This window comes from Lupinus angustifolius, chromosome LG04 (assembly GCF_001865875.1).
Source record: "Lupinus angustifolius cultivar Tanjil chromosome LG04, LupAngTanjil_v1.0, whole genome shotgun sequence".
Taxonomy (NCBI): domain Eukaryota; kingdom Viridiplantae; phylum Streptophyta; class Magnoliopsida; order Fabales; family Fabaceae; genus Lupinus; species Lupinus angustifolius.
In genome coordinates this window covers 16183155-16195753 of record NC_032012.1, presented here as the reverse complement: position 1 = coordinate 16195753, position 12599 = coordinate 16183155, and the positions used below count along the sequence as shown (strand labels likewise).

Sequence of the window (12599 nt, the reverse complement as noted above, 5' to 3'; positions counted from 1 at the left end):
TCTGGTCTAATGGGCCCGACTCATTTTACTGAAGAAAAAAGACGCTAGTGGGACAAACACAAGCCATCCTACTCACTAGAACCACCACGGTGGAGTTTCCGCACTTGAACAGGAATATACCAGTAGAGTGCAGGATTACTGAGAAGAAGCTCCATGTTGCAGTGGAAAAATTGTTGCTTCTAGCAATGGGACTGGGGCCTTGTGAGTTCATTTCCTTCAAGCATAGTGATAAAATATTGATGCACACTTTCTAGAAGCTTCCACACTTGTGTAGAAATAAGTAGTGATGATTGTACCATAATATCTAGAATTATCCTAAGCTTCTAGTATATTCTATTATAGGCATTTAGTATTATAATTAAAGAAGTATCTAGAAATCTTGAGAAAAATGTATACTAGATACTTATGGAACCATCTAGAAATTCATAAGTGTTGTAGAAAGCCTATAAATAGGCACTCACCCTTCATTTGTAAAGCATCCAAATAAGAAGCAAATTATTCTAAGTTGTGTAGCTCCAAAGCTTCTCCACTTCTATTTTCACTACTATAACTTCCATTTCTAAAATACTATCAGTGGCATCAGAGCTACGTTTGGTCATACACTGGGCGTAGAATATTACTCTATCCATTTCCAACTATCTCCAAGAATCTCACATCCAAACTAAACCATATTTATACACTTTGAGCTATGGCTAGCACTATTCAATCATCATCAATTCCTATCCCAATTTTCACTGGAGAAAACTATGATTTTTGGAATACAAAAATGACTACTTTCTTCCGGTCCCAAGATTTGTGGGATATTGTAGAAGAAGGATTCACTACTCCAGAGAATACTTCAACTCTTACCGTGGCTCAGAAAAAGGAGTTGAAAGAGAATGTGCAAAAGGATGCAAAAGCGTTATTTATTCTACAACAAGCCTTGGCGGAAACTATCTTTCCAAGAATAATGGGAGCTACAAGTGCCAAAGAAGCATGGGATACACTAAAGGAGGAGTTTCATGGCAGTGATAAGGTACGCACCATTAAACTTCAAACTCTTAGGCGTGAGTTTGAATTACTTAAGATGAAAGAGTCTGAGACCATAAAAGACTATTATTCTAAAATAAAAGAAATAGTCAATCAAATGAAAGCCTATGGGGAAAATATTCTTGACAAAAGAATTGTTGAGAAAATTCTGATTTCAATTCCCCAAAAATATGACTCAATAGTTACTACGATTGAGCAAACCAAAGATTTGTCTACTCTATCAGTAACAGAACTAATGGGCTCTCTAGAAGCTTATGAGCAAAGATTGAGTAGGCATGATGAAGGTTCACTAGAAAATGCCTTTCAATCAAAGCTCAGACTAAGGTCTCAGAATAAAGAATATCAAAGAAGAAATAATATTGGTGCGGAACATTCTAGAAACAAAGAGATTTCTAAAGATTTCTCTAGAAACAATCAAGCAAAATATCTTCCTTGCGGCATATGCCAGAAGTCAGGCCATTCAGAAAAATATTGTCGATATCGAGGAAAGATACAATGCCAATATTGCAAAAGATTTGGGCACTCAGAGCAAAATTGTCGCAACAAAAATAATCATCAGGCCAATTTCACTGAAGAATGCAAACATGACCAACAACTATTCTATGCCAACCAAGTCTGTAGTCGTGATAAAGAAGAAAACTGGTACTTGGATAGTGGTTGTAGTAACCACATGGCTAAGGACGGGAGCATTTTCAAAGATATTGATGAGTCTGTCAGAGTGCAAGTTCGATTAGGTAATGGCACCATGGTTGAGTCTAAAGGCAAAGGCACTGTCATGGTGGAGACACAATCAGGTACGCGACTTATCAAAGATGTCTTACTAGTTCCTAACCTTAAAGAAAATCTCTTGAGTATTGGCCAAATGATGGAAAAAGGTTACTCTCTCCACTTTGAGGGAGATACATGCAATATATATGACAATAATAGAAAGTTTGAAATAGCCCAAGTTAAAATGGAGAAAAGAAATAGAAGTTTTCCAATAACTTGGAAATATGCTACTAACATCGCTATGAAGGTTCAAGTTGATGAATCATGGCTATGGCATCGAAGATTTGGTCATCTTAATAACCAAGCCTTAAAGCTATTATATCATAAAAGAATGATGAAGGATCTTCCATGCATCCAAGAGAATGAAGGAGCTTGTGAAGGATGTCTACTTGGGAAGCAACATAGACTACCTTTTTCAAGTGGGAAATCTTGGAGAGCAAAACGCTTGTTGGAGCTCATCCATACTGACGTATGTGGACCAATGAGGACGCCATCCCTCACTAATAACAGGTATTTCATCCTCTTCATTGATGACTTTTCTAGAATGACATGGGTCTATTTTATAAAAGAAAAATCAGAAGTCTTTGGAATATTCAAGAAGTTCAAGGCCTTTGTCGAGAAGCAAAGCGGGAAACATATAAAAGTACTCAGAAGCGATCGTGGCAAAGAGTACAACTCTCACGAATTTGATAAATTTTGTGAGGATGAAGGCATAGAGCGTCAACTCACAGTTGCTTACACTCCACAACAAAATGGGGTGTCTGAAAGGAAAAATCGCACGGTCATGGAGATGGCTAGATCGATGCTCAAGGAGAAAGGTTTGCCAAACACCTTTTGGGCCGAAGCAGTTTACACAGCTGTCTACATAATGAATAGATGTCCAACAAAGGCAGTCGAAGGTAAAACTCCTATAGAAGCTTGGAGCGGTAGGAAGCCATCAGCTAAACATCTAAGAGTTTTTGGATCTATCTGTTATATACATGTCCCAAAAGAAAAGAGACACAAACTAGAAGACAAGACGATAAGAGGCATCTTCTTGGGATATAGCACACAGTCAAAAGGCTATCGCATATACAATCTAGAAACGAAGAAACTTATCATCAGTCGAGATGTTGAAGTTGATGAAAGTGACGCTTGGAACTGGAATGAAGGCAAGATTGAGAGACACAACATCTCCATACCAACACAACAACCACAAGTAACTGGGGAAGTAGAAGAAGCAACAGAAGATCCAGGTACGCCAACTACACTCCCACATGAACAATCTTCACCAGAATCTTCTCCGAGACGAGTAAGATCCTTAGTAGATATATATGAGACATGCAACTTGGCCATAGTTGAACCTGGAAGCTTTGAAGAAGCATCAAGGCAAGAAGTATGGGTCAAGGCAATGGAAGAAGAGATAAAGATGATCGAGAAAAACAACACGTGGGAGCTAGTAGATTGTCCAAAAGATAAAGACATCATCGGAGTAAAATGGGTGTATAAAACAAAGCTCAATCCTGATGGCACTATACAGAAGCACAAGGCGAGATTAGTAGCCAAGGGCTACTCCCAACAACCAGGAATCGACTATAATGAGACATTTGCTCCAGTTGCTCGTCTAGATACTATAAGAGCTCTAATAGCTCTTGCAGCAAAAAGAGGATGGAGCATTTACCAGCTAGATGTCAAGTCTGCATTCCTCAATGGAGTACTTCAAGAAGAGATCTATGTGGAGCAGCCAGAAGGGTTCATGAGCAAGGGCAACGAAAACAAAGTGCTACGATTGAAGAAGGCTCTATATGGCTTGAAGCAAGCTCCTCGAGCATGGTATAGTAGAATTGACCAGTACTTCGTCGATAAAGGATTCATTTAACAGTCAATGATAATTAATAAATAAATGATTTGGATTATTTAGAAATGGTACTGATGCCCTTACACTAGTTCAATTGACCAACTCTATCCCTGTCAAAGGAAGCCTATTATGAAGTTGAAGAACAACATCACCAACAGCCTGCAATATAACAACAACCAAGAAAAATATCAGACTAAGTTCCTTTGATCTCTCTTTATCTTAACATTTATAGAGGAAAAAAGTATAGATATTTATAGCAAAATGTACCTTAGCCATGGTCCTATAAGAATATTCTGTAACACCTGCAACATGAGGAGTCATGATAACATTCTTAAATTTCAATATTTGATCATTAGGATCAAATGGCTCAGTCCATGCAACATCAGTGCCTAACCCTCCTAGATGGCCTGATTCAAGGTGGTTGAACACTGCCTTATAATCAATTAGACCACCTCTAGCTATATTCACCAAAAGGGCACCCTGAAATATAAAAATATATGATTAGGAAAAATATCATCAAAAGTTATAACTTAGAAGCAATCAATATAAACCACAACATATTGAACTTGGCCATAGGGCAGAGACTAAACTTGCAACTCTGATTTTCCTTTTCTACCTACATCTGTGTCTAGACTTTTCTTCCATTTTATTTGTGATTGGATCACTGCTACTGAACTTTACTACCATATTTTGTAGTTAATATTATTACATACCTAGGGAGCCTGTAGATGGTAATAATGTGCATGGATAATGGAACGGAAGCTATAGGGCGAAGGTGGACGGAGGAGATTATATGATGTTGACGGAGAGGAGAGAGGCAGCAACTAGGAATGGTAGGTGTAATCAAGAATGCCACTACATTCACAACCAGGCACTGGTATTCATATAGATGGATAAATGCCGGAGTTGGTTTCTGTATGCACCAAAGAACTCTCAGGAAGGGGTGAAAGAAGAAAGGCAAAACAAGAGTTACACTAGTTGAGACCCTTTTCTGACGTTATGGAATTGGTTTTAAAAATGAGAGTTATGGTGGTTTCTTTTACCACTATTATATTTCCCAAATATACTTCCAGACTCATGTTTCTGAAAGTGTGTAGTGAGAAATGAAAAAAAGGGTGATGTGAATAAAAGGTGCTTCTGAAAAGGAGAAGATTGGAGCATGTTTAGAGTTGAACAATGACCCTCAATCATAAAATAGACATGAATCTCATTCTGGTCTAATGGGCCCGACTCATTTTACTGAAGAAAAAAGACGCTAGTGGGACAAACACAAGCCATCCTACTCACTAGAACCACCACGGTGGAGTTTCCGCACTTGAACAGGAATATACCAGTAGAGTGCAGGATTACTGAGAAGAAGCTGCATGTTGCAGTGGAAAAATTGTTGCTTCTAGCAATGGGACTGGGGCCTTGTGAGTTCATTTCCTTCAAGCATAGCTTGGTTCTCATGCTTCAAGCAAAGGACCCCGGTAGAGGTTTCCTTCGCCTTGAGGACAAGGTTTATCTCATTGAAGGGTATTGATAGACCCACAATTAAACATATGTATAGAGAGAGTAAATGCAGTTAGTAGTAGAAAGCAATTACATGTGTATGACAAAAGAGTAAAAAGAGTAAAGAAGGGCAGTATTGGGTAGCAATTATGGAATGGAGAAAGTGAAGACGGCATCAATTACATTTGTGTGAGACCTACAATTATATTGTATGCTATTCTTATGGAATACAGAAAGAGTATAAAATAATTTATAATTCATTCTTATCAGTATGATTTTCATGATGTTTACTTTTAATCCAACAGTGATTTTCATGAAAAGTTTATCCTCTCAAGTAATTCAATAGCAGTTTGAAATAAATACTACGCTAGTGTCTGAATGGATACCATATATATATATACTATAACATTGACACAAGTCCTTCCATCTTATACACTGAGAGACTATTGGCCACGAATAGAGTTACACAAGTTATTTAAGATGGCAAACAAACCTTTTTCATAGAAGATATGAAGTTATCATTTATGACACCAGCCTGAAAAAACATCCTATCCAAGTCAATAAGTATGCAAAAAGTAAGTCTATTCAATTTATGTTTAGTTCATAGCATGCATTTATTTTTATTTTTACAAAAAAAACAGAATTAAATATAGTTGAAGCTTTTGAACACAAGCAGATTTGTCCAACTAATCATGATCTTATATTTTCTCTTTATCTTATGCTCTTGTTGGCACTTTATTACCTTGCATTTAGTACCATATAGTATCACCGGTCTAATGTTCGTGTGGTGGAACTTTCCTTTTAGCTTGACACGAGAAAGAAAATAAAATAAAACACAAAATAAGAAGCGTGTTTACCAACTTAAAAGACCATATACCATAGAAAAACAAACTTGCCAACATTTGTACCAGCCATCTATTATATCTCATACATTTTCACTGATTTCGTACACTTATAATGGGAAAATTGTGGAACCAAATTAGCTAAAACAAAAAAGCTACCAAAAAAAATGATTTCGTACACTTATAATAGAAAAAAAATGAAAGAGCCGAAAAGGTCTGACCGTTTCACTGTTTAATCTTAAGCAGCAAACAACAATGTCAGCTTTCCTTGCAAAGTCATATATGTCTTCATGATTACCCTTCACATCAACCAGATCATCAATACCATCTTCAACAAATAATTAGAACATGTCAAAGAACTATAAGAAAACTAGGCTTATTTACTAGTAAGTAGTAACAATCCACATCAACTGGGAAGAAAGTTACTTCTGCTTAATTTGCTAGTGTGTTGTGCACATGAGTTCCAGCTCCGTTTTGTGGCGATAACTTTTACACCAAATGGTTGCAAACGCTTTGCCAAATCAATTCCAATATTTCCATAGCCCAAAATGAATATCTAAAATTGTCATAAAAAGGTAGTATCACCATGTAAAATTTATGCCAAGCAAGACAAAATATATAAAGAAAAAATATTGCATCTTCATGGTTATTTTATCCTTATATTGTTCAATATAACTATACCACATCTATTTGTGTAGGACAGATAAAATCTTTAGGTATAAATGACAACAGCGGTGATAAGGATGATAGTAAGGTACTAAGCAATGCTCCCACTGGGTGTCTTAGAAGGTCTCTGACTAGTTATACCTAAAACTGAAGTTCCGGATTTGAATAGTATATCACTATTGTCATTTGTTTAGTTCATTTTTAACCAATGCATCTAACCATTATGAAAAAAGTTGACATGCAAAAAGAATGCAATGTGGCAAGGCTTATTAGTCGCTATCCACGATGAATAAATGTACTCACTGTTTTCCCAAATAAAGTATCGGTAATTGGATCTCCAAGCTTCTTCTGCTGTATGGAAATTTGCAGTTCATTCTGCAAGAAAAAAAATTAAATTCAAAAGTCAAACAGAAACGAATGCAAATATTTGGATGCAAAAATTCAAGCAGTATGTAAACTAAGCAAGTTAAGACCAAATCAATGGGCAATATATTTGTTGTAACCAGGTGCACAGCTGGAAAATGATTGTGTTGATTGATTCCTAATTATGAAAGAATTTTAAAAGAATATTTTATTTAAAAAACAAATTCTCTCTTTCACATGGTTCAATATAGTGTAGGCTATATAAACACACCCTTATGACCCATACGGTACATGAAGATGGTAAAACCATACATTCAACATCAGAGACCATTGCATGGATTAAAAACAAGATTTGATATTTTGAAAAGATATTGTGCATATATTCAGTGAAAGCAAATCCACTCTTGCATAGGGTTCAAGATAACACTAGCTCTAAGAAATTCCCACAGTTCGCATGTCATGAACCAACTATTCCAAAAGCTTAATCTATAAGGTGGAGACACATAAATGGCTGTGTTATCTCTAATATACCCCTCTTTATTAATTTTGCTGTCCGGATTGTGCTATTAATAACTGATAAATTACTTCCTAAGTTATATGCATTCTTATGTTAATTACAACATGGATTTTTAATTTTTTATAGAAAGAGATGGATAAATTTGATATGAATGACAAAAGGTACAAAGTATTAATGAGAACTCTGTAGATCTCTTTAAAGGCTATCAATAGAAAAATATGTCATATACACTAGTTATTTGATTCTTACAGCCCATACTACAAGATAGGGGAAAACTGCATTTCACCTTAAATCCACTAAAATCATGTTGCATATAATTCAGAAAAGTGGAAGGTGACCCTTTGACAAATAAAAAGGAGGGGACAATTTTTATTTCAAAATGGAAGATACCATACTTGCTTACGGAGGAGACCCAGCATTAGATATATGGCCATTTCTGCACATGAAGCTGAATTTCCAGTACCATCACTTGGAATCCTCGCAACTTTGATTCTATGCTTTGTTGCAGCGTCAATATCAACACCTTGGAGGAAAATTCATAAATTATCAATTTAAAATCAAGACGAGGCTTAGCAAGAGGGGGATAAAGTAAAATGCAAAATTAATCCTGTAATAAATGAGAAAAAATGAAAGCTTTATGAAATTTCTCACTAAAGGTAAACCGACAATAATTACAATACCATCCAATCCTACACCATACTGCATTATAAGCTGCATCTGAACAGCACGAGAAATTATGTCTGAATCTAGCCTCATGCTTTTTACTATGCAGACATGATAATTGCCAATAGCCTTGGGCACATCCTCCAAAGGTAGAACATCAACCTGCAAATGCAATATACATCATATCTCACTCAACAAAAATTAAATGTGTTCATCGTAATGCAAAGATTGTGTAATGTTAGATTGGCATACTACCCATTTTAATTTAAACATAACTACTCGGAATTATTTCGTGCCATAATGAATGAGCCTAAAGGAAATCACCATAGAAACTTGCATGATGGAGAGGTCAGAAAGTTAGAGTCTCTTATGATTTTACTTAACTCTATTCACCTTTCTTCTGTTTTTACTTGAGAACTTGGATCTTGATTCTTAGGGAGTTTTCTCATAAATCATATTTTAATTATTGACTCATTCCTTTTTTTGATGGGAGTATCAGAAGTATTCAAACCATTACATGACAAGAGCAATACAATGTAAAGGGCTCATACATGACACACCAATCAAAAAGTGTTACAAAAGATTCTGAAAAACTATTAAACGACTGTCAAGAGCGAATTTTAATAAGATCCACCACCTCTAGCGAATTTTAATAAGATCCACCACCTCTAGCAAATTTTAATAAGATCCACCACCTCTAGCATCAGGCCTGTCATCATTAAAAATAATTGAGTTCCTCTTCAGTCAGATACTCCACCTGACAGACACCCAAGCTAATAAAGCAAACCTATGTTGTCTACTATTATCAAAAAACACCGTGAAAGCTGAAAAGGAGTCCTCCACAGATCTTGACTCAATACCAAATGGAGATGTATTTCTTTTTGGATAAACTCATTTCGAAATCCAAATCTCCCTTAAAGATCAAAGTTTTTCTCTGGATTTTTGTTCATAACAAGTTTAACACTAATAACATACTCCAGAACTGCAAACCTCTCACTGCTATGTCTCCTAATATTTGTGGCTTAGATTTAGAATGTGAGACTCATCTTTTTTTGAGTTGTTCACTGTGAATTCTATTTGGAACAAGTTGTTTAGGATCTTTGGAGAGTCCCAATATGTCCTATGAATTTGTACAAATTTCTCCATATTAAGTTCAAAGTTTTCGGCTCTCGTAAAGAAGCAAAGATTTTGTGACAAAGCTTTGTTTATGCTGTTCTTTGGTTGGAAAGGAATGGAAAAATCTTCAATGACTCCTTTTTGACCCTATAACTCATTGGGTTACTCTATTAGCACCCCTTTGATGTTCTGCCCAATTGCCCATAATCTTTTAAGTATATTTCTAATTTCTTTGTTAGATATGAAGAGGGATTGTCATGCTTTGTTACATAGATTTCAGTTGTTTATGAAAATGTCTTATCCTCTTTCTTTGTACTTGTCTCTTCTCTTCTAAAACATAGTGCATTTCTACTCTTTATTGGTATAATCAATGGTATCTCCTCGCCCTTTTGGGTAAGGAACTAATCATTTCTGAGATACGTGACTGCTCCTCCCAACAAGTGTTGCTCAGAAGAATCAAACGTTTGACTTTTTAGTCCATCTGGAGATCCGATAGGGACTATACTACTATACCAACGCTCTTTTGGTAGTGCAATCCTAATCTTTGTTACATAGTTCTTTTTCCATTAAAAAATAGAGTATTTACAAATTAAAACAAAAGGTAGAATATATGAGATAATATGAAGGTACCTTGATACATGAATGTTTCTGCAAATACTCTGCTGTATATTCATTAGAAGCAGGAAAATGAGGTCCACAAAACAAAACACGAGTGATCCGTTTCCCAACATCCTTTATTGTGTTCCCATTTCCCTCCATGAGATCTGACCTAGACAACCACAACATGCAGCAATAAGAAGAGTGCATCAAATTGAAGTTAGTCCAAATTCTAGAGGCAAAGGAAGGTCAAGAAAAGCCATAGGCAACGATTATGAATGATTTATATATTAACGTTTTGATATACCATTACTCGATCTATGTGGCCGACCAACCTAGTGGGACTACGGCTCAATTGCAACATATTAAGTCAAACTCTCAAACAATGCGAATTGAATTATGATAACTAATTCCAGTATTTGGCGCAAAAAACCAGGCCAGGCTTAAATATTAAAGAAATTTATGCAAACACTAACATGAACAAGAGTTATAGATATGACAGATTTGACCAAAATATCATAATACTAATTCTACTAACACTCCCTCCTTGAAACACAGATACTCTCTCATCAACTTTTGGAATGTTTTTGTTTTTTTTTGTGTACTAACAAGGGTATCTTCACCTTTTGATAAGGGGTTAATCTTTTCGGGGGTGTGGCTGCCCCTCCAACAAGTGTCGGTCCCAGTAATGAAACCCTTGACCTTTTGATCTCTCTGGGATCTAGCAAAGTCTTACACTATTGTATCAACCCCTTAATGGAATGTGCTCTAATCCTCAAACAAAAGTAAATATGAAGGGTTAGAGGAACCCAATTTGTTGGAAAGTAAGTCCACATCGTCTATCGCATTCTCCTGGAATAGTTTAAATACATCTTTTGGCGGCTATTCCTTTCGTTACCAATTGATTTAGAAATGAAATCTTAACCGTCTTGGCAAAAAATAGATGAGTGGACTGAAGAGTGTTTTATTTGTTTTGTTAGTTAGTTACCTGTAAGTGAGGGATCTGGGAGTGTGAAATGTAGGTTGAGAGTGAGAATGAGGAATGATGGATAATGGATACAGAGACTGAGCAGAAGTCAAAATTGTTGATGCTGATTTGCAGCGATGGATATAATTACAAATACTGTACATAATTCCAAAACAGAGATATTTGTGGCTACACAAAGATAATGCATGTCTCTAATGTTAAAAATGAGAATATAATACATCAAACATAAGCACACTTCATTATTTTCGTTAACTAATATGCAGGATTTATTTTTATCACTATAAAGAAAGATTTGTACAAAACTACACTAGTGGTATATAAAATTCATAAAATATCGAAGCATTTATTTTTTTTTCTTATTTTTATTTTGACCAAACACAAATAACTTTAAATTAAAATTAAATCATTTAATTAATCCCATCTTATTTTTTATTCTTAAACAACGGCTTCACATATCCAATTTCCTCTTTCTTTAATGAAAGGCTACATAATAGTTCAGTTTGTGCTTACCACACGGCCCATTAGATCCTATTGGGTTTATTCAAGTGTATAGTCCCACATTGGATATACGGGGAGGAGTGAAAGAGTTTATAAGAAGGAAAGACCCATGGAACTAACACTACAACAGATTTGGTATTTAGTGGAGGTTTTTTATGCGATTAGCGAAGGTTTTTAACCTCCACAATATAACTAGCGGAGGTTTCAAAAACCTCCACAGTTATGACTTCTAGAAGCGTTTAGCGAAGGTTTTATAAAACCTCTCGTATCTACACATTTGTAGCGGTTTATTTGTGGAGGTTTTTAACCTCCACTATTTGAGGAGGTCTTTGTAATGTTTACCATTGAGGCTTTAAACCTCCACTACTATATGTATCTAGAGGATTTCAACCTGAATTTAATTTCATAATTTTAAAACTTTAATCTCATTAATTTGTAATTATTATTTAAATATACAATACTAAATACAAATGTTCTTAGCAATGGTATATTCATTAAAAACTAATATCCTACATATTCATTAAAAGGACTAAAAGGGCATTAAAATGGTATATTGCACTATAATAGAATAATGAATAGATTTGAGGTGATGTGAGCTGTAAGTGAGAATCTAGCATTATTCATAATCTAAAGGGATCATTGATTCAAAGCAAATGCATAGTTATTGCATGTTCCATTTAGAATAATTGGTTTCTTCTAAGTGCAGCAAAGCCAAAGTGAACAAAAAGTGAAAAAACAGAACGTGAAAGACAGAGCTGAAGGTACCTAACTTCATCTAACTAGCCCAACATGAATGCATCCATGTAATAGTGCAACTTGAAGGATAAACATAGAAGAAAAAAGACGATGATGTTGTAACAAATAATATGAAGATGTCAAAATTTGGTTCTGACATTTTCTATTCCATGCATGTAGAAATTCTATATGTGTATAACTATTAATCAACACAACAATATATAATTATAACTATAATTATTTTCATAAAAACTAATAAGTAGATGACAAATAGAGTTGTTTTCCACAATTATGGCAACCATTAAACAAATAAGTACTATACATGATAAGGAACATTTGTTATAGAATTGAAGCATTGAAAATCCAGAGTTGAATAATTCAATGCAGAAATACTGATAAACATCATTGACAACTTCTCTCAAACTATATGAAAAAGTAGATGAAGTGATAAACTCAATGTCTTGGAAGTATACTTCATATGATAATTAG

The 12599-nt window shown here is 35.2% G+C and overlaps 1 protein-coding gene across 3 annotated transcripts; it reads right to left on the bottom strand.

Moving 5' to 3' along the window:
* Window positions 3690-11127, bottom strand: LOC109346018 (hydroxypyruvate reductase). 3 transcript variants are annotated; one of them, XM_019585356.1, is made up of 10 exons: window positions 10878-11127; window positions 9923-10061; window positions 8194-8338; window positions 7909-8036; window positions 6937-7008; window positions 6394-6523; window positions 6189-6295; window positions 5619-5660; window positions 3902-4114; window positions 3690-3793 (listed from the first exon to the last, which is right to left on the bottom strand). In XM_019585356.1, exons 1-10 carry the CDS (start codon window positions 11018-11020, stop codon window positions 3725-3727), a joined length of 1188 nt encoding a protein of 395 aa, XP_019440901.1. In that variant the 5' UTR covers window positions 11021-11127; the 3' UTR covers window positions 3690-3724. The 3 variants fall into 3 exon arrangements, with proteins under 3 accessions (XP_019440901.1, XP_019440903.1, XP_019440904.1); XM_019585358.1 differs by having other exon boundaries at window positions 9923-10066; window positions 10898-11045; XM_019585359.1 differs by lacking the exon at window positions 10878-11127 and adding an exon at window positions 10197-10269.